At 46.5% G+C, this 21,102-nt stretch overlaps 1 protein-coding gene across 2 annotated transcripts in view; it reads left to right on the forward strand.

Annotated features, from left to right (window-relative positions):
• The window catches only part of DIPK2B (divergent protein kinase domain 2B), a 60,762-nt gene that overhangs the window by 25,232 nt on the left and 14,428 nt on the right, over window positions 1-21,102 (forward strand). Inside the window, exon 3 of one of the 2 annotated variants that reach the window (XM_073013773.1) lies at window positions 14,604-16,792. In XM_073013773.1, coding sequence (XP_072869874.1) covers window positions 14,604-14,654 — 51 coding nt within the window. In that variant the 3' untranslated portion in view covers window positions 14,655-16,792. Of the gene's footprint in view, window positions 1-14,603; window positions 16,793-19,679; window positions 19,854-21,102 lie in introns of those variants that run through there. The other variant, XM_037992823.2, reaches the window with a different exon arrangement.

Genomic DNA, 21,102 nt, shown 5'->3' on the forward strand with positions numbered 1-21,102 from the left:
GTACATGATGGCTTTCTTTCTGTTTTCTCTCCAATCATATAGGCAGCTTCTTGAGGGCAGCGATTGGATCTTTTATCAGTGTCTTTTCTCACACATGTCTGACATAAAGTAAACACTTCATAAATGTTTGGGAAATAAAGAAAAGAATAAATGAATGGATATGACATCATTTACTATTCACTATTCACAACTTAAAGGTGACCCTTGATCCATACCTGTGCTAACTCCTGATACAGCCAACTCTACACAGTTTCACTGGAGACCTTCTGATTTTAGAGTCCCTGAAATTTTTGTCTTTCCCCAAGTGAGAATTTTTACTGGCTTATCTTAGGCATTAACAAGCAGAAAACCCCTGTATTAGTCCACCTTGCATTGCTACCAAGGAATACCTGAGGCTGGGTACTTTATAAAGAAAAGAGGTTTATTTTGGTTCACAGTTCTGCAAGCTGTACAAGAAGCATGGTGCCAGTATCTGCTTCTGGTGGGGCCTCAGGAAGCTTCCACTCATAGTGGAAGGGGAAGCAGTAGCAGGGATCACATGGTGAGAGAAGGAGCAAGAGAGAGGGAGGGAGGAGGTGCCAGGCTCTTTTTAATAACCAGCTCTCATGGGAACTAATAGAGTGAGAATTCACTCACCACTGAGAGAGAGCATTTATCTATTCATGAGGGATCCACCTCCATGACCCAAACACCTCCCATGAGGCCCCACCTCCAACAGGAGGAATCACATTTCTTTTCTTTTTCCTTTTTTTTTTTTTTTTTTTTTGAGACAGAGTCTTGCTCTGTCACCCAGGATGAAGTGCAGTGGCACAATCACAACTCGCTGCACCTTCGACCTCCTAGACTCAAGAGATACTCCCACCTCAGCCTCCCAAGTAGCTGGGACTACAGGTGTGCACCACCATGCCTGGCTAATTTTTGTATTTTTTTGTAGAGACAGGATCTCACCATGTTGCCCAGGCTCTTCTCGAACTCCTGAGATCAAGCAATCCTCCCACCTAGGCTTCCCAAAATATTGGGATTACTGCACCTGGTAGGGATCACATTTCAACATGAGATTTGGAGGGACAGATATCCAAACCATATCAGTCCCACAGTTCATACTCCATGGAATATGACTCTTGATACAGAAATGTCTACCCAATTTGGGCAAGAAGGGATGGTGGCACAATGATCCATTAGCATTCTTCAGAGACTGATCTCTCCATAGTTAACTTGGAGAAGAGACAACTGAGGTATTTTGACAAAGGGCAGGAGAAGAAGTTGATGGGGAGCCTCTTGCTCAGGAGGACAAAGGGTGATTTCTCCAGGGGGTTGCCTAGTAAGCTGACCCAAGTGCTTCTGAGGATTGTGCTTCAAAGGCAAGGTAAGACACCAAAAGGAAAGGCAAGGGGCAAATACCGATTTCCCTTCCAACATTGTTTCTCTAGGATCAAAACTGTCTCCCCACCAATAATCTTCTCAGAAGGCTTCCCCTGCATCTAGAGCCCCAACATGTGCTAACTATGGTGGAGACTTTCTACACACCATCATGTTTTGAGACTCAGCAGGTAGCCATTTACCTGTGGCACTTGCCAATTCTAGGGTCAAGACAGTGAACACTATGTATGCCAGGGTTGGGGAAGAGACTCTAGAATATAAATGGCTCTCGAATTAACAAACAAATATAACTACCTTATAGCTTCTTGAGATTGATGCTTTCTTTTCATCCTAAAACTATAGTCCTTCCCTCAGTGTTCTGGATCTAAAGAATTCTCTATAGGGCCAGGAGGGCTGCAGTAACATGTGGAAACTCATGAGGCTCACTTCATTCTTGACGTTCATTGTTCTTGGATCCATCTGATCTCTCTGGCCTCCCTGAGGTCCTGTCCATGGCCCAGTGGTGAAAACTGTATGCCCCCCACCTTTTTATTGTCTGTTTTACCTTAATACTTCAATCTCTCACAGCTCAGGGGGCCATCAGATTGTCTAAGCATATTTTCCTGCAAGAGGTCCCCATTACAGACCCCCTTCCTTCTGCATAGACCTCCCGGCTGTGCACAGAGAATTCTTCCAACAAAGTGCTCCTCCCCTACAGCAGCCTCAGAATCACCCCATTCATTGTGAGGTGGAAAAGCACCACTTCAGGCCTGCTTCAAAGAGCAATGTGACCCATCTCCTTGCTTCTCACCTTCCCTTTCTCAAATACATGCTTAACCTGGCCACCTGCTACCCTCCCAAAAAATGGATCTTTCCCTTTCCAGTTCAAAAGCTTTATTTTCTTCAATTTTTTACTTTTATTTGTTATTATTAAAGTGATATAGACTCATTGTAAAAATGTATGAAGTATACATACATATATATGTGTGTGTATGTATATACGTGTATGTGCATGTGTGTGTGTGTGTGTGTATATATATATAAACACAAAAAATAGGGGGAAAAATCACATATAACTCACCACTGGGTTGCCACAGAGGCAACCACTGTTCACACAGTGGTGTTTTTTCTTCTAGTCTTTTTTCTAGTCATATTTGACATGGTTAAAAGTAAGTTGTATATGTAATACTGAATGTTCTTCTATGGCTAAATATTACATCTCATAATAACCTCCATATCATTAAAACTCTTCACAAGCATCATTTCCTCAAATGTATGGACCACAGTTTTATTCACTATTGTCGACTATTTACATTTTTTATTTTTATTATCATAAATAATGCTTTGATGAACATCCTTTTGCAAAGTCTTTGTCTGAATTTCATGTTAGGTTTTTGAGACAAATTTCCTTTTAAAAACTACCATGTACCTGCTACTTTCTATGGACCAGGCATGCTTCACATACATTTGTCACAGTTAATCTTCAAACCCTCTAAGATATTCTTGTTCCCATTTTACAGATGGGGAATCTGAGGCTTAGAGAGATTTACATACATTGTCGAAGGTCACTCAGCTAGTAAATTTTGGAATTGAGATTTGAACACAGGCCTGTCTCCTGACTGCAGAAGTCACACCCTTAAATACTATGCTTTGTGGCTTCCCTACTTCCCCGTAGTGGAACCACTGGGTCAAGGGGTATAAAGGTTTTACACCTTTGAATACATATTGCCAAACTGAATATAACTCCCTCTAAAGAGTTTTTTGGGGGGTGCCCATGGCATCTTCATGAACAATCATCTTTGCCTACAACATTACGCACATTATAAAATAAAATCTAAATTCCTACATGTGGTATTCAAGAGTCCCACCGTTTTCTCCCAACATACATTTCCAATCTTCTCCCCTGATAAACCCAAGTCTGTGTCCCATAGACCAGACATGGCCTTTAACTCTGCTCCTTGCCTTTGCTCGATTCTGATTCTTCAGTTAAAATACAATGACATTAGATCTCCACCTGCCAAAATCCTACTCCTTCTTCAAGGCCGTGCTCATACCACCTCTTCTGTGAAGCCTACCTGGATTTCCCTACTGCTTTCTTTTCTGTATTCCCATAGCACCTTGTTTACATCTCTTACAGCATTTGTCATATTCTGCCCCGTATTGAACTTTGTGGTATATATGTCACTCTGCCCCATGAGGGTACCTTGGGTGTAAGGGCCTTCTCTTATTTATCTTTATGACCTCATTAGGTCCTACTTTATATAAGGCTCAACAGCTTATACAAAACAGAGCACTGATAAGCTTTTGTTGAATAAATGACTTACAACAACCTCAGATGGGAGCTGTTACAAGTTTCCTAACACACAGGCATGGTTGCAGCAGTATATCTGGGTTGAGGGAAGAGTCCCCAAATTCTTTTTGTGTCTCCCTGCAATACATTTCCAAAGGACCACTGAGCCTAGTGACAGACCTGGGTTGGAACTGACAGCACTTCGTTCTCAGCTCAGGCCCTTCCGGGCTTTGCGGCCTCTCTCTCTAGTGCTTCTGTGGCTAATTTCTCACACCCAGCCTCTAGGAAGGTGCCTGCTTTTCTTTCTCCCCAGACCCTTCCTTCTACCACAGAAAGGATCTGGTAGACAGTACCTTGTGAAGGTACCCAGGGTGCAGAGGAATGAGGGCAGTGAAGAGGGGGAAATAGGGGTTGGGATGGGAGATAGAAAGGAGGTTCAGGCTGGGCACAGTGGCTCACACCTGTTATCCCAGCATTTTGGGAGGCCAAGGTGGGAGGATCGCTTAAGCTCAAGAGTTCGAGACCAACCTGGGCAGCATAGCAAGACTCTGTCTCTACAAAAATTCAAAAATTTAGCTGGGTGTGGTAGTGTGTGCCTTTAGTCTCAGCTACTTAGAGAAGGCTGAGGGAGAGGATCACTTGAGCCCACACCACTGCATTCCGGCCCATGTGACAAGATGATGAGACCCTGTCTCTACCCGCATCCCGCGAAAGAAAGAAAGAAAGAAAGAAGAAGAAGGAAAGAAAGAAAGAAAGAAAGAAAGAAAGAAAGAAAGAAAGAAAGAAAGAAAGAAAGAAAGAAAGAAAGAAAGAGAGAGAGAGAGAGAGAAAGAGAGAGGGAGAGAAAGAAAGAAAGAAAGAAAGAAAGAAAGAAAGAAAGAAAGAAAGAAAGAAAGAAAGAAAGAAAGAAAGTTAGTTCAGTGCACCAGGAGCTTCTCTCAGGTACCCAGAGAATGCATCACCGGCTCCTCCATGAGCTCTTCTGCACTATGTCCATCTACTGGAGAGCTCCTCACCCGAAACCTGGCCCAGAAGCTGCCTACCCAAGCCTGCTCCTCTTTCCAGCCTTTTCTCGGACAGTAAACCTCCATACCCCAAATACAGACTCAGGGCAGTTAGGCTCCAGTGAGCTAGCTAAGTCTAGCTGAAGAAAGTCACCATGGGATATGCAAAGAAAGCCAAAGGTGGTGTGACAGCTTTGTAATCTGTCAACTTGGCTAGGTTGAACTACATTTCCCAGAATTCCTTTCCCTCTATGCTTCGAATTAGAGTGGACCACAGATAGATTCTCTCAGGAGTCTTGGAGGGTGGAAGTGAAACTGTGGTTCTTTGATAACTCACACACATTGCCACTTACCTGCTGGCTCACCTTGCTGGTGTAAAGCATGGTCAGGCCTGCAGCTGCTCTACCTTTCCCCATCCACTTCTTTAGTCTCAACGACTCCTGAGCCAGGTTTAGCTCCATACTACAGGACTCCAGCTTCTGCAGGCCACCACACCCCCAAGGTCAAGGCAACAAGAACTGACACGGTTTCAGTCAGTCCTCGTGGGCTCCAGCTTGCGCTATGGGTTCAATCTTGTCTTTGGTCTTCCCCCACTTTGCATCTATCTTCCCTTCCCAACTGTCTGCCCAGTGGACTTCAAGCTCCAACATCAGATGGGAGGACAGCAGCCCTACAGAGACTGCTTAGCCAGCTCCCATGACTGTATAAAGTCAAAACCCTATAAAATTGAAACAATCTCCTGGTGCTCCTGTCTCTGATTGAACCCTGACTCATACAGGTGATGCAATCTCAACAGAAGGGCTGGGGGGAACTAGAAGCCTGGCAGCACCTGCTCTCAGGCAAGTGTGAGGGTTTTCCTGACAATCAGAATTCTGCCTGAGCCTCCTGGGCCAACAGGACCTTTGCACAGCAGAAGTCACTGGGCTCCTATGGATATTTCTGCAAGCTTTGGATGCACGAATGAGTTGTCAGAAGCACTTGGTTTCCTGTATTTTGATTTAAGAAAGAAGAAGAAAAAAGAAAACCAACAGCCTGTATAAAAAGAAATGGCCCAGTGGAGAATTATGATGAGCTTTAGCACACCTGAATCGAAATGACAGACCATGAAATAATGTGTTTTACTCTGCCTCAGCTGCCCTGCCCGCCCCGGCTATTAGCTCAATTGCCTGCCAGGATGATTATTTCATCTGCTGCAGTGAAAATCTTTGAGCAACCCACAAATGCTTCAGTGACAAGTTTCCAGAGGCCCTGGAATGGAAGAAGATGGTGGACAAAGTGGGAGGTGAGAGGAAAGAAAGAGTCTTTAATAGGAAGGGAAAGTTAGCTACCACCTCCACCAGAGGAGTCATCCAAGGTGTGGGCTACCCAATGGAAGAGGAGGCCACGCTCACTACTAAGTGAGCCTCTGGCTGCCAAAGGTTTGACAGTAAGGGGCACAGGTGGGCAAGGGAAGCAGCCTTGACCAGGGCTACTGCTATGTAGATACCGTGCATGACACTGTGTGGCATTCAGCTAAGATGGTCGCCTACTTAACCAAGACAACACATGTCCCTCAAAGCAACCATTTGCTTGTATCTTAATCAGGGGTCAGGCCGGGCGCGGTGGCTCAAGCCTGTAATCCCAGCACTTTGGGAGGCCGAGACGGGCGGATCACGAGGTCAGGAGATCGAGACCATCCTGGCTAACACGGTGAAACCCCGTCTCTACTAAAAAAATACAAAAAAAAAAACTAGCCGGGCGAGGTGGCGGGCGCCTGTAGTCCCAGCTACTCCGGAGGCTGAGGCAGCAGAATGGCGTAAACCCGGGAGGCGGAGCTTGCAGTGAGCTGAGATCCGGCCACTGCACCCCAGCTTGGGCGACAGAGCCAGACTCCGTCTCAAAAAAAAAAAAAAAAAAAAAAAAAAAAAATCAGGGATCAGTAGTTGCAAGGATCAGAAACCTCCTCAGAAATTAAAGTGAAAAAGGGGTTTATTGTGTCGGAAGTACATCCATCCAGCCCTCCCGGTAAGAAAGAAATTGTAAGTTCCTATCTGGCTCCAGACCTGCATTGCTTCTCATCTCTGCTGCCTTCTGGGTGTCTGCTCCATTATCTCTCAGCAGACTGGACTCTCTGTTAGTCATGCTCCCTGCTCCTCCAACATTACCTCTTGTACTGTTCCTGGACTAACCACCAGCTGCCTAAGTCAGCCTCTCAGGAATTGTGGGTTGGGGCACACACCCCGAGTAAGTGCACTACAGCACACCAATCAGTGTGTGGACAAGATTTGCTTACTAAGGACCTCTTAGGTACCCACCCACTACTATTTGCTGAGGCAGAGGTATGATTACCAAGGTGTGATTATTCAAAGTTCCCGTGCACTGAACAGCTAAGGAGAGACCCGACGTGCATAGCACGAGGCCTGTGTAGCACAGAATGCAAAAGAAGGAAGAAAATGAGAGCTGGAAGGGCCAGGAAATCTGCCTGGAGGAGGTGTGGCCTAAACTGGGAGAGGAAGGATGGGACAGGGAAAATGTCCATGACGGATCTTCCACAGGCAAAGACGTGGAAGTGAGAATAAGGCGTGACTGTGGGAAGAGCAAGTGTCACGGCCCTCCATTAGAGTGTCAGAGAGCAGTGGGTCGGGCAAGAGCTGGGGGTGGGGAGCTAAACTTCATTCTATAGGACAGTGGTTCTCAAACTTGAGCAGGCACCAGAATCCCCAGAAAGGGTTGTTGGCGCACTCGTCCTAGAGATTCTAATTCAGCAGGTCTGGGGCAGGGTCTGAGAATTTCCATTTCTAAAGAAAAATGACTCGAAGACAGTGGATCTTTTCAGAAATGGGTCTAAACATGGTACGCAGGGACTGGCAAGGGTTCAGAGAGGGGTCAGGAAAATGGTGTTGAATCTTCATGGCAAAAGTAGGGCAAGGCCACGCTCACACAGGCTACTGGAGAAAGAGGGAAAGGGAGGGCACATCCAAGACTCGTGACACCCACCATAGGCCAGATGATGCCCAGGGTTCCTGGAAAGATGAGAGCACATGAGATCCGCTGCCTGCGCTGGAGGCACAGACCACCTGACAGTGCCAGAGAGAGGAGACCCAACAAGGAGGCTGCAGGTTCAATGCCCCAGAAGACAGTATGACCTGGGCTGGGACTCAGGCAGACGCGGGTTCAAATCCTGGCTCCACCCCTATGTACAAAGCCCTGGATGTGTTGCTCAGCTTCCAGGCACACAGAATTCTCATTGCAGGCGAGCACAGTGCCTGCCCTCGTGGAAGTGTGAGAACTAACCAAAGCACCACAGGCAAGGCACAGAGCACCGGGCCTGAAACAGAGCAGGCAAGCATGCAATAATGTTAGCAACTGGTTTTCATTGTCATCATTTCAAAGGCTGTACTCTGCAGTTACACATGGGTGTGTCTCCAGAAAAGCCACCCTTTCTGTTGGCTCCCAAAGGGTGTCTCAGGCTGGCATTTACCCTGGTAAATTCACCACAGTCCGGAGTTGGGGTTTCAATCATTCCTCCTCTGATTTAACAACACTGTATTGAGTATGAACTTTCTACAAGGTGCTAGGGACACAGAGGTGAGCAAGACAGACAAAGTCCCTGCTCTCTTAGAGCTCACATTTGGTGGTCTTCCCAGCACACCCTAAAAGAAGCCAATTCACACTGGCCAAGTCACAGAACCAGCAATTGAAATGGTACTTACAAAGTGTCACTCTCCCATAGATGGAATGCACTTCTCTCTGCACGAAGGCAAGCTTCCGAGTAGTCAGAAGGCTGGTGGGTGGGTGCTGATCTAACACGGGAGTCGGTGGGTGATTGCCAGTGGCCTGGCCACCTGTCCCTGGGCCACAGTGCTGGAGGCCATGGGCTGGGGCATCCTCTTTCTGGATGCCAAGGTCAACGCTTTTTTTTTTTTTTTTTTTTTTTTTTTTGAGACGAAGTCTTGCTCTATCACCCAGGCTGGAGTGCAGCAGCGCAATCTTAGCTCACTGTGACCTCTGCCTCCCAGGTTCAAGTGATTCTCCTGCCTCAGCCTCCTGAGTAGCTAGGATTACAGGCGCCCACCACCACGCCCGGCTGATTTTTGCATTTTTAGTAGAGACAGGATTTCGCCATGTTGGCCAGGTTGGTTTCGAACTCTTGACCTCAAGTGACCTGCCCACCTCAGCCTCCCAAAGTGCTGGGGTTACAGACGTGAGCCACCACGCCCGGCCTCCCAAGGCCAACTTCTGACCCTTGGGTTATCCTGTCTTAATGTCCAGTCTGATTAACGCTTTGTGTCCATTTGGCCTCTTCAAATGGCTGAGAAGTTGATAACACTCACACCCCAATCCTTCTGCCTGAAATGATTTCCTGACTAGTGTTTCCCAAATATTTTCCCCACATTTCAAGACTGTCCTGTGTCAGTTATTGTCACGGTGTGGATGTTGTTTTTTTGGCCCTCCACAGTACCTTTTGTGTTTACAAAGCACTCCACAGTCTGTAAAGCACAGTGACATGTTTATCGCGAATTCAAGAAGGAAGTAACAGTGTCTGTGATGTCCAGAGGCCATGCCAGAGCCTGGCAATGGGGGTGTCCTTGGTGGCAAATACCATCGTCCCCACCTGAGAGATGAGGGAACAGGGGCTCAGGAAGGGAAGGAACCAGCCTGGGCCAGCTGGAGGAGAGGTGACTAAGGTCACAAGTGGACATGACACAATGCATATGTTACAGGTCACAATGATGACACTGCAAACTGATATGGGGAGCCAAAGATCCAAGAGATCAGCCAATAAGATAAGGAAGTCAAAAATAGCTTCAGATATTCTAACCCAGAAGACTGGGAGAATGGTGGAGTCACTTACAGAAATGGAAAAATTAGAAAAGGGTGTTGCGTTTGGGACAGATGATAACATAAAATGCTTCTAGAGCCCTTCCCATGTATCAGACACTGTTCTCACAACCTTGACCCTCTCAACGCCCTCATGAGATGAGTACCGTAATTATGAGGATAACCATCAATTTAGGTTTGCCTGAGACAGTCCCACAGGATGCCTGCTGTCCTGATTTAATTCTTAAAACCACCCCCATTCACTATCAAAAATATCCTGGCTCAGAACATGAGTCCTATGGGTCCCCTTAATTATTATCTGTCAGTTATAGGTGAGGAAACTGAGGCACAGCTAAATTAAAGAACTTGCCTCAGGTCATGCAGTTGTTAAGTGACAGAGCTGGGATTTGAACCCAGGCAGCTTGACTTACAATGACATAGTTGTAACGACTTGATTGTACTGCCTCCCAAAGGGGATGTTGAATCTAATTTTTCACCTTTGAAGTTTGGGGTGAAGGCTGTCCATCCATCCAGCAGAGACCCCTCCACAGGCCGATGGGAATACAAGATGGAATGAAGGGACGCAGACTGTTGGCCTGAAGAGGGGAGACAGGGAGAAGACATGCCCGGAGGCGCTGGGAGACAGGAGAGGGGATAAAGCCACATATGGGACTCCTCTCCTGGAGACTCTCCCCAGGGAATGAAACAGACCTTCTCTCAAGCCTTCTGCTCCTGAGAGAACATTCCATCAGGGCTCAACCCAGACCTCTGCAGAATACCAAGAATCTAAACAAAAAGAAGCTCTGCCCAAGGAAAGGATGTCACCCGGAGTTAGGAGACCCTGTCTTCCATAGAAACTGTAGGCCTATAAGACAGGCTTTCTGCTGCAAGGGAAACATTTCATATCCCTGACTCCACCCCACCAACTCTGTTTTATGTGATTTTAACATCTATTCAACCCTCCTGGATATGTTATTCATTCTGAGATGATCCAAAGAAAACTCCAAATTCTATGCCCACTCTTGGCTCCTTCCTGTCTCTGCTTCTACCCTTTGCATCTGACTTTCTTCCTTTAGTGACTGAGTGTCAGGGAATCTGAACTGATCAGCCTAGGCCAACGGTAACAGAGAGAAACTTCTAAAAGGAGAAAGGGACCTATCGTAAACCTGCCATATCTTAGGGATTTCAAAGCAAAATTGAAACGATTTGGGAGCTATCTACTTAACAGATTTTCCTCCTTCCTTCAGTACCTGAGACAGTGAGCTAAGAGGGTAAGCTTTGCCTATAAACATGACTGAGAGTTATGAAGTGTCTACTTTTTAAATCACCCAAGTGGTTTCTCAAAAATAATCACTCTGGGACGGGCGCAGTGGCTCACGCCTGTAATCCCAGCAGTTTGGGAGGCCAAGACAGGCGGATCACCTGAGGTCAGGAGTTCAAAACCAGCCTGGCCAAAGTGGCAAAACTCTGACTCTACTAAAAACACAAAAATTAGCCAGGCATGGTGGCGCACGCCTGTAATCCTAGCTAGTCGGGCGATTGAGGCAGGAAAATCGCTTGAACCCGGGAGGCAGAGGTTGCGGTTGCAGTGAACCAAGATCACGCCACTGCACTCCAGCCTGGGTGTAAAACAAAAAGACTCCATCTAAAAAAAAAAGAAAAAAAAGAATCACTCTGGTGGCCAGACACTTATAGAATCCAAAGTTAACACACCAAAAAGCTTTGTGCTATGTCTGGGTTTCAGTGGAAAATAATCAGAAAGACCTTTAATAAAAGAAAAAAAATTCATCTACTGTAGTGGGAAAAGAATCGTGAAATGTTTGCCTTCTTATTTTTTTTTTTTTTTTTTTGAGACAGTCTTGTTTTGTTGCCCAGGCTGGAGTGCCATGCATGGCATAATCACAGCTCAGCGCAGCCTCAACCTCCCAGGCTCAAGCGATCCTCTCACCTCAGCCTCCCAAGTAGCTGGGACTACAGGTGTGGCACCACCATGCCCAGCTAATTTTTCATTTTTTGGTGGAGACAGGGTCTCCCTTTGTTGCCCAGATTGGTTTGGAACTCTCGGACTCAGGCAATCCTCTCACCTCAGCCTCCCAAAGTGCTGGGAATATAGGCATGAGCCACTGCGCTCAGCCAAGATGTTTCTCTTAATGACACAAACCAAAAAAGAGTTGTCATTATTTTGAATACAATACAGCTTGGAGAAATGTTCAGTAACTTTTGGTTTAATTATTCACAGCTGAGACAGTTATTGAATCAACATTGTTTTAATTATAGAGCATTGATTAACTTATGATGCATGATTAACCTAAGTCCCATTTCACATGCATATTTAACAACTAAATCATGTGAATGGTGTTCGGGTGTGTAACCAGAAAGGAAACTCGTAGGTTTATTAGCGTTAGCACGTTCTCTTCTTCTCCCCGGGTGAGCTTGAGAACAGTAGGTCCACTCAAAGTAAAAATTCATTTGTTCAAGATTTCCCTCAGCCTTCCAAATCTAGCTGGCAAGGAAAACCTTCTTACTGAGACAAGCTGACTTTTAATCTGGGAAAAGCCACATTTCTGGTCTTAGATTTTCTTTCTAAGAGGAGTTCATGTTCTTTTTTTCACACACTTATTTCTATCTGAGCAAATATTCAAATATGTTCAGTAGTGGTGAATCTTTGTCTTTTGAGAAACATTTGCTTTTGGAAACTGCCAAAAATCAGGCAGAAGCAAGTTGCACAATTAGGATGGAAGATGGGCTTCAGGATAATACGGCTAGACAGGGGCACAGGATGGTGAATGTGTTAACGAGGTTCACGCACACTATCTTCCATGCCATTCCCATGAGGTTTGAGAAAAGACACTGTCATCCCTCCTCTTACAGAGGCAGGAATTGAGTCTCAGGAGGCCCAGGACTTCCAATCCTAACCTGCTGCCCTTCCCTCATGCCTCAATAAAAGCCCATTTCTCTGGGTTGGCGGCCTGCCTGGCTCTCCTGGAGACAAAAAGACTCCATGAGCCCATAGAAGCTTTTAAGAACCAAGGCAGCCCTGGCATCCAGCGACCATGCATCTAGTGCTTCGGTCACTGTTTCATGGGGGACCCCAATCACCCTCACTCATGGCATCTCTGCTTCTTTCCATAGCACTGCCCCATCCTCTCTTTCTCAGATAGATCCCAAATCAAAATCCCAAAAGGGAATCAGAATAATTGGCTTAACTCTTTACCAACAGCTCATTAAGCAGAGCCTTTCACACCAGGTACCCCTTATCCATCAAAGATGGGCTTGCCCTCCTGCCCTGAGCAGTGGCCATAGAAGGGGAAGCTTCAGCTATAAGGGTACGTAGGGCATGGAGAGTACCATGGCTCTGTATGGAAGGCACATCTAGCACGTGGCAGTGACAATGTCGATGCTGATGACCATGATGGTGACAATGATAGGTACTAATGTACTGAATGCAGAGGATGTGCCTCTCACCAGGCCAAGCCTTTTGCATGCATGTTCTGTGAGGTTTGTAAACCAAGTTTGTGCTGAAATTCCAAAGAGAGAGCTGGACAAGCAGCAGCAGAGAATTCCAGCAGTGTCTCTGGTTCTTTTTACCATGCTAAAATGGACTATTTTAACATGGTAAATAGCTATGTATTATCACACGATGGGTAGTGTGACAGTATCTTCACTGGCCCGATATAGGACGTCTGAAAATGGAGGTGTCTAGGATGCCAGCTCTCCTTTGGTTCTTGTCACCCCAAGTTGCAGCATGGGGCTAGTGGCCAGATGGAGTCAGTACACGGCCCTTAGACAGTCAATGCCTTTCCAGCCGCCACCTGGCACTCCTGATTCTTCTTTCCACTCAATCCTTCCTTGGAGTAGGCTCTGCAGTGTGATGTGAGGGGTCAGCAACCCCATCTCTCCTTCAAGCAGCTTTGATTTCATCCTGAGAGATTCATTCGGGTGGTTTTGAAGATTGTGTGGTTTTCTGGAGCACCCCTATTACAGTGCGCCCATCCCTTTTTAAAGGGTAACTTTGGGCTTTTACCAGCCAGACCTTTCTGGGGACAGATGATAGCCATCTGAGGAGTGATGGGGAAGCCATTACCAGCTGTCTTTACCATCAAGAGTGCACAGTCATTTTTATTTGTGTCTAAGCTAAAGAAAGAAGTCTGCCCAGGGACTTCTTCCAAAGCTCCTGAGATGGAAATGCTGAATTGCATCTCAGTTTCTTATCTCCCTTGCTCCCCTTCTGTTTCCTAGGCTTGGCTGGTAACAAGAACAGCTCATGATATCTGTCTAAATCCAGAGTTCTAAGCCTCCAACAGACCTACCTTTCCAGAATTTCTAGGTGCGGACCTAGGAATCTGTAGGTTTATAGCATTCTGAAGGCTGGGATTATCAGCCAAGTTTGGGACACACTGCCCTATTCTGAAATCACTGGCTTTTTCCCCCCATCTTTCTCCCCATTAAATCTATGTAATACCCTATTGGAATCTGGGTATGAAAGCAAACTTGGACACCAATAAGGAGCATTGGAGCGACCATGGCTCACTGCAGTCTTGAACTCCTGGGCTCAAGTGACCCTCTTGCCCCAGTCTCCCGAGTAGCTGGGACTACAGGCATGTGCCACTACACCCAGTTAACTTTTAATTTTTTTCTATTATTATTATACTTGAAGTTCTGGGATACATGTGCAGAACATGCAGGTTTGTTACATAGATATACATGTGCCATGTTGGTTTGCTGCACCTATCAACCCGTCACCTGCATTCGGTATTTCTCCTAACGTTATCCCTCCCCTAGCCCCCCAACCCCCGACAGGCCCCTGTGTGTGATGTTCCCCTCCCTGTGTCCATGTGTTCTCATTGTTCAACTCCCACTTACGAGTGAGAACATGTGGTGTTTGGTTTTCTGTTCTTGTGTTAGTTTGCTGAGAATGATGGTTTCCAGCTTCATTCATGTGAGCCACCACACCCAGCCAGGAGCATGATCTTTAACAAGCCACTTCCTTCCCGGTCCTTATTCCCATCTGGAACATGGGAGTATTTTACTAGATCACTGGATAATGCTGTCTACCATTTGCATTTACCTGCCAGGGCTGCGAAAATTAATGTCACGTTTTCCACAAATCTTTTGAAGCCTTTTTTTAATCAATCATTTTAAATGTTCAGGACTGTCACCAGGGCCAGAGAGAAGTAAAGTTCCTGTGTGTGCTGAGATAACACCAGTGAAAAAGCCTGGCATAGGGCCCAGCACTTAGAACTTCCAGAAAGTGTTAGCTTTCTCCCAACTGTGTCATACCAACCATATTTTCAAATAGTAGTCACTAAAGAGGCATCTGCATCAAGCCTTCACATGCAGCTCCCATGCCACCCTCCAGAATTCACCTACACACAGGCCCACCAGCAACAGGCTACCTTTGCACAATATTCTCTGATGGCTACTCCAGAGCCCCAGCTCTTTCCACCACACTGTGGTCCCCTAGATGGGGCCATTGCTCAGCCCACCCCAATCCAGATGTGATCCCACTGTCATCTATTTCTGGCGAGATTCTCAGTCTGGACAGGTCTTCCCATGAGACAGAACCTGATAAGGAGCTAGGGCAATTCTGACAACATTACCAAAGGAAGGTCCACATAACTTCTAAATTTTGGTCTGGTCTGAAGGAAAACCTGTTCTTGCGCTAGTGATGGATGAACTGTCTTATCTCTAGCTTCTAGAGGGAAACAAAAGCATATCTCTTTTACTTTTTAAGTACCTCCATCAGAGTCATGAAATCATCTGTCAAGACTATTTATCTTTTACGGTTCCATTCTGGTAAGAACCCTTTAAATGAGGACACTGCTGATTGCTGGTGATGTGTTTTGAGCAAACACTCCGGGGTATGGATGAAAGCCAACCGCAGGTCAAATGACTCCTTGGGGAAGTTACTTCTCCTCTATTCAGATTTCACTAAAAGCTTCCAAGATGAAAGCAAACTTAGATTTCAGTCTTAGTTGCTGTCCGTTTTTGTAATGAACAAGTGTTTTTCCTTTAGCTAGTGTTATCAGGCAGGGTCCTACCAGAGAAACAGAACCAGTAAGAGATACATATACATGTCCAGATTTATTTCAAAGAATTGATTTACATGATTGTAGGGACTGGCAAGTCCAAAATCCATATGGTATACTAGCAATCTGTAAACCTTTGGGCAGAAGCTGATGCTGTAGTTTGCAGATGGAATTCCTTGTTCCTTAAAAAAATCCGTTTTGCTCTTAAGGACTTTGAATGATTGGATCAGGCCCGCCCAGATTATCTAGATAATCTCTTTTACTTAAAGTAAACTGATTGTAGGTGTTAATCACATCTATGAAATGCCTTCACAGCAACACCTAGACTAGCATTCGATTGAATAACTGGGGAATACAGCCTAGCCAAGCTGACACAAAATTAACCATCACAGCAACATATCTGCTAAATTTTATCGACCGTCTTACAGACTGTTAAGGATTGTGGTAGAGAACTGTGACAGCCACTCTCAGTATCACCCTGAACCAAAGGCCCCTATCAAGTAACAACATAGCCAAGCAAAATTCCAGTCGATGGAGACATTGACTGGTCAGCTGGCTTCCCAAGGGATAGCACCAGACAGGAAATGCAAGGATGAGGAAACCAGGCACAGGAGGGAGAGGGGCAACAGAGGTCCAAGGTTTGGTTATCTTTTTATTTTTCACTGGGAGGTGGTAAGTTAACCCTGTTGCCCATGTATGCAGATGCGAGAAGTGATTTAGAAACTCCAAAGCAATTGGTAATCCCCAAAATGGGTGTATCTGGTTTGAAATGAAACCTTATTTTATCGGAAATGGCTGGTTTCCCAATTCTGCTTGCCATTGGCCAATATAATTGTGGGTTTGCATATGGCCAGCACATGCCAAACAGAAGTAGACAAAGGTCTCACTCTGTAAGTGGGACCTTGGGGAGGAGCTGCCTGCATCATAAAGGGAAGGGGTACTACAAATGGTCTCTTAAGCCTGTTCCTGCTGTAGTTAAAGAGGTGGTTCAGAACCTTCTCAGCAAATATATCAGTTATCTATTGTTGTGTATTAAACCATTTCAACACATAGTGACTTAAAACAGCAATCATTTATTTTGCTCATGAATATGAAACTTGAGCAGAGCTTGGTGGGAAAGGCTCACCAAACTCCACGTGGCATCAGCTGGGGTGGTTCTATAGGGCATAGAGGTTCCACTTCCAAGATGGCTCAATCACATGGCTGGCAAGTTGGGACTGGCTGGCAGTTAGCAGCCCAGCTGCAGTGAGTGGGAGATCTTGGTTTTTCTCTCCACGTATGGCTCTCCATGTGACCTGGGCTTCCTTACAGCATGGTGGCTAGGTACAAAAGCAAGCATCCAAAGAGAGAACCAAGTAGAAGCTGTATCACCTTTTAAGACCTAGGCTCAGTGTTTTGTATCTTCACTCTTGCACCGTGCTATCCACCAAAAGTGAGTCACCAAAGGCAGTCCATATTCCAGGGGAGGGAAATGAGACTCTATCCCTTGATGGGAGAAGTGACAAAGAGTTTGCAAACATGTTTTAAAATCACCCCAGCAAACAATATTCTTGTTATCCACCCTCACGTTGAGTACTATCTCTGACATCTCCTTTCTTCTCACCAACAGCCCCCAACCATTGAGCTTATCACTAAGACTAGTATATTCTGCTACCAACAAATATCTTCAAGTCTTTGCATTCTCTCATCTCACACCTCAATCATTGCATCTTCCTAACTGACCTTCCTGCCTCCATTATTTCCTCCTGTGATATTTAGGATTAAGTTCAGTTGCATGTAACAACAAATCCAAGTAACAGTGGCTTAAACAAGATCAAAATACACTTTTATTCATTGCAACAGGGTCTCACTCTGTTGCCCAGGCTGTGCAGTGGCACCATCATGGCTCACTGCAACCTCCACCTTCTGTTCTCAAGTGATCCTCCTACCTCAGCCTCCTAAGTAGCTGGGTCTACAAGCATGCACCACCACATCTGGCTAGTTTTTGTATTTTTTTGTAGAGGCAGGCTTTCACCATGTCACCCAGGCTGGTCTCAAATGCCTGGAGTCAAGGGATCTGCCTACCTCGACCTCCTAAAGTGCTGGGATTACAGGCATGAGTAACCATGCCTGGCCAAAATACACTTTTTAAAAAACATAAAAGAAACTGATACATAGCTGTCCAAGGCCAATATAGTGGCTCCATGATTGTCAGGGATCCAGGCTACTTTTATTCTGCTGCTTCACAGCCCTTAGTGTGCCCTGATCCAAGATGGCTGCCTGAGCACCACCCATCACTTCCACATTCCAGCCAGGAAGAAAAGAGTGAAGAAAGCTACATCCTCTCCCTTTAAGGACTCTTCTCAGAAATTTTTACTTATATCTCATTGACTGGTACCTAGTCACATTATCACACCTAGCTGCAAAGGAAGCTGGGAATGAAATCTTTATTTGGTGTGGCCATATGCCTAGCTAAAATGCAGGGGCCAATAACTAGCAGTATTGGCCACACTCCTCTGAATCTATTGTCCATGTAACAACCCAGAATCGCTTTCCTAAAATGTATAGCTGAGCATAAAATGTGTATCTGCTTAAAGGCTTCAGTTGTCCCCTATCCCTTCTAGATAAAATCAAAATTCCTTAAAATGACTTCATCTGTCTTCCATTTTGGGATTCCTCTCTGTTCACTCTCACTAGTGATACTCTAGCTTCAAAAAGCCCTAACCACCTGTAGCTTCTAGCACATTCTCTCTCCTCTCAACATTTTTGCATATACTGTTCCCTCTGCATGAAATACTCTTCCACCCTCAGGTTCAGGCTTCAGCTTAAACTCACTATCTTTCAAGAAATCTTCTAGCGTCTGTATTAGTCTATTCTCACACTGCTGTAAAGAACTACCTGAGGCCAGGCACCATGGCTCATGCCTGTAGTCCCAGTACTTTGGGAGGCCGAGGTGGGTGGTTCACCTGAGATCAGGAGTTTGAAACCAGCCTGGCCAACATGGTGAAACCCAATCTCTACTACAAATACAAAAAAATTAGCCAGGTGTGGTGGTGCATGCTTGTAATCCCAGCTACTTGGGAGGCTGAGGCAAGAGAATGGCTTGAACCTGGGAGCTGGAGGTTGCAGTGAGCTGAGATTGCACCACTACACTCCAGCCTGGGTGACAAGAGTGAAACTTTGTCTCAAAAAAAAAAAAAAAAAAAAAAAAGAACTACCTGAGACTGGGTAATTTATAAAGAAAAGAGGTTTAATTGGCTCACAGTTCTTCAGTCTGTACAGGAAGCATGGCTGGGGAGGCCTCAGGAAACTTACAATCATGGCAGAAGGCGAAGAGGAAGGATGAAAACTCACTCCTTATCATAAGAACAATAAGGGGGAAATCTGCTCCCATGATCCAATCACATTCCACCAGGCCCCTCCTCCAACACTGGGGATTACAATTCCACATGAGATTTGGGCAGGGACACAGATCCAAACCACCACACCCGCATGGTGTTAGTGGCATCTGTGTTAGTCTGTAAAGAACTACTGGAAACATTCATGAAAAAAAAAGCCTAGGTTCGTATCTCCAAGTCTTATCCCAAGAACACAGTGGTGCATATAAAGACGCTCAAGTGCAGCCTCATAGTTGTGATATCGAAGTCAAATGGCAGAAGGAATCGAAAGAGCCCATGGCAGGGAATGAATTCAACCTGGGATCAGCCTTCTTTCCAAAGGCAGGGTGGGGGTGCAATGGTGGGTAGAGACACAGGCAATGCAAAACTCAGATGGCCAGCTGAGGGCTGGGAAAAGGTGGGGTCCACCTGCTCTCCCATTCTTCCTCTCCCCCGCCCTGTCCTCGGCTTGCCGAGTGCCCTCCTGCCGTGCTGCCCAAGAGAGCGCATTCCCTTCTCTGTTCCCTGGGTCTCTGTGCCCCACCCCAGGGTAGCCTGTGGTGGGGGAGGAGGCCTCCCATCCTGCCCCCACAGAAGTGCTCTGGCCCCTCTCCCCAGCCACAGAGATCTGCCCCCTCTTCCCCCTGGGCGGAGCTACCCAACACCTCCCACCTGGCAACCCCTACTCCTGTAGGTCTTTCCCCCACGCCTCACCTGGCCCCCCAACCTCAAGGTCTCCCTCACCCCCAACACAGGGTCTGCCCATTCCCCCTCCTGCTAATCCCCCACAAGAGCTTAGCATCCCTCTGTCTTCTCCCACCTCTCTCCCACTTGCGCCCAGGGCCTGGCCAGTCCACTCCTGCGCTGCCCTTCGCAGAGACTCCTGGATCGCGTGGTCAGGCGCTATGCAGAGGTGGCCGACGCTGGCAGCATCTTCATGGACCATTTCACCGACCGCGACAAGCTGCGCCTGCTCTACACGCTGGCTGTCAACTCACACCCCATCCTCCTACAGGTACGCAAGGACCTGGCAAGCCCTCTAGGTTGGGGGTCAATCTTGGACTTGCAGAAACCGCCCTGGATTGAGCTCTCTCCCTCCTTTTACTGCATGTCTTGGGGCCACTAGCCCGTGTTAGGACCTTTCTGGCATGTGTTGGCTTCTGCAGTGTGAAAGTGCTGTGGCTGCTGTAGAGGAAACAGGTGTGGAAGCCCAGAGCTGGGAGGAGGATGGGGATAGGAGGGAACAGTAGCCACCTTCACTGCCTGAGCAGCCCTGAAGGGCTTTGTGAAGGAGGCCAACTTTGACCTGTGCCTCAAAGATCAATCAGATGGGATCAAGCTCAGGAAGTGGAGAAATAGCCAAGGAATGACCCACCCAGAGATGTACCTTGCAGCTATGCTTGGAAAGGAGGGGGGGAAAAAAAGAAGTAACTCCTACATGTCCATACACAGGGGAATGGTCAAATAAATGAAGATGCATTAAGGGCCTGGAGATACACTGGTCAACCAGACAAGTATGGTGTCTCCTGCCTTCATGCAGCTTCCAGTCCAGTGGTAGAGACAGACACTTAACATGGAAACAAACACCTATAAAATATGTGGAGCCCAATCACTCCGACTGACCCCTGACCTCAAGGGTAAGGACACAGGGGTCACATAATGGACACAAAGGGAACTAGAAAGTGGGGGAAAGGAGGTGGAAAAGGAAGGGGAGTAGAGAGAGAAAGAGGGAAGAAGAGGAAGGAGAGGAGGAGAAGGGGGAAGAAGAGGACTAAGAAAAGGAAGAGGAAGGAAGGAGGGAGAGGAGGAGAGGGAAAGGAAGGAGGAAAGAGAAGGAAGAGGAGGGGGAAAAGGCGCAGGTAGAGGAGGAAGAAGCCACAGCAAAGACAGTTAATAAACACTGGCCAAAGGGATGATGACTGAACACATAATAACAGTTCTCATTTACTCAGTCACCTGCATTGTGCTGAAGGTTTGACATCATCTCATTTAGCACTCACAGCCACCCCCTGAGAATATTATTATTGTCCCCTTTTCCAGATGAGATTTAGTGGAGTCCTGAGATGTAAAGTGACTCGGCCCAAATCACTTTTAGCCAACATCAGCAATAGAACCCAAATGCAGAGCCATCTGCCCTCAGAGTGTGGCCCTCAGAGGCCACACTCTTCCCGCTAAAACCTGCCTGGCGACATTGGCCTTTGAAATACTAGAGAAGGAAAAGGAATTGCCAGTTGTCCTGCACTCTCACAGATCTTTTCTCCCAG

The sequence above is a fragment of the Chlorocebus sabaeus genome, chromosome X (genome assembly GCF_047675955.1).
Source record: "Chlorocebus sabaeus isolate Y175 chromosome X, mChlSab1.0.hap1, whole genome shotgun sequence".
NCBI classification, from domain to species: Eukaryota; Metazoa; Chordata; class Mammalia; order Primates; family Cercopithecidae; genus Chlorocebus; species Chlorocebus sabaeus.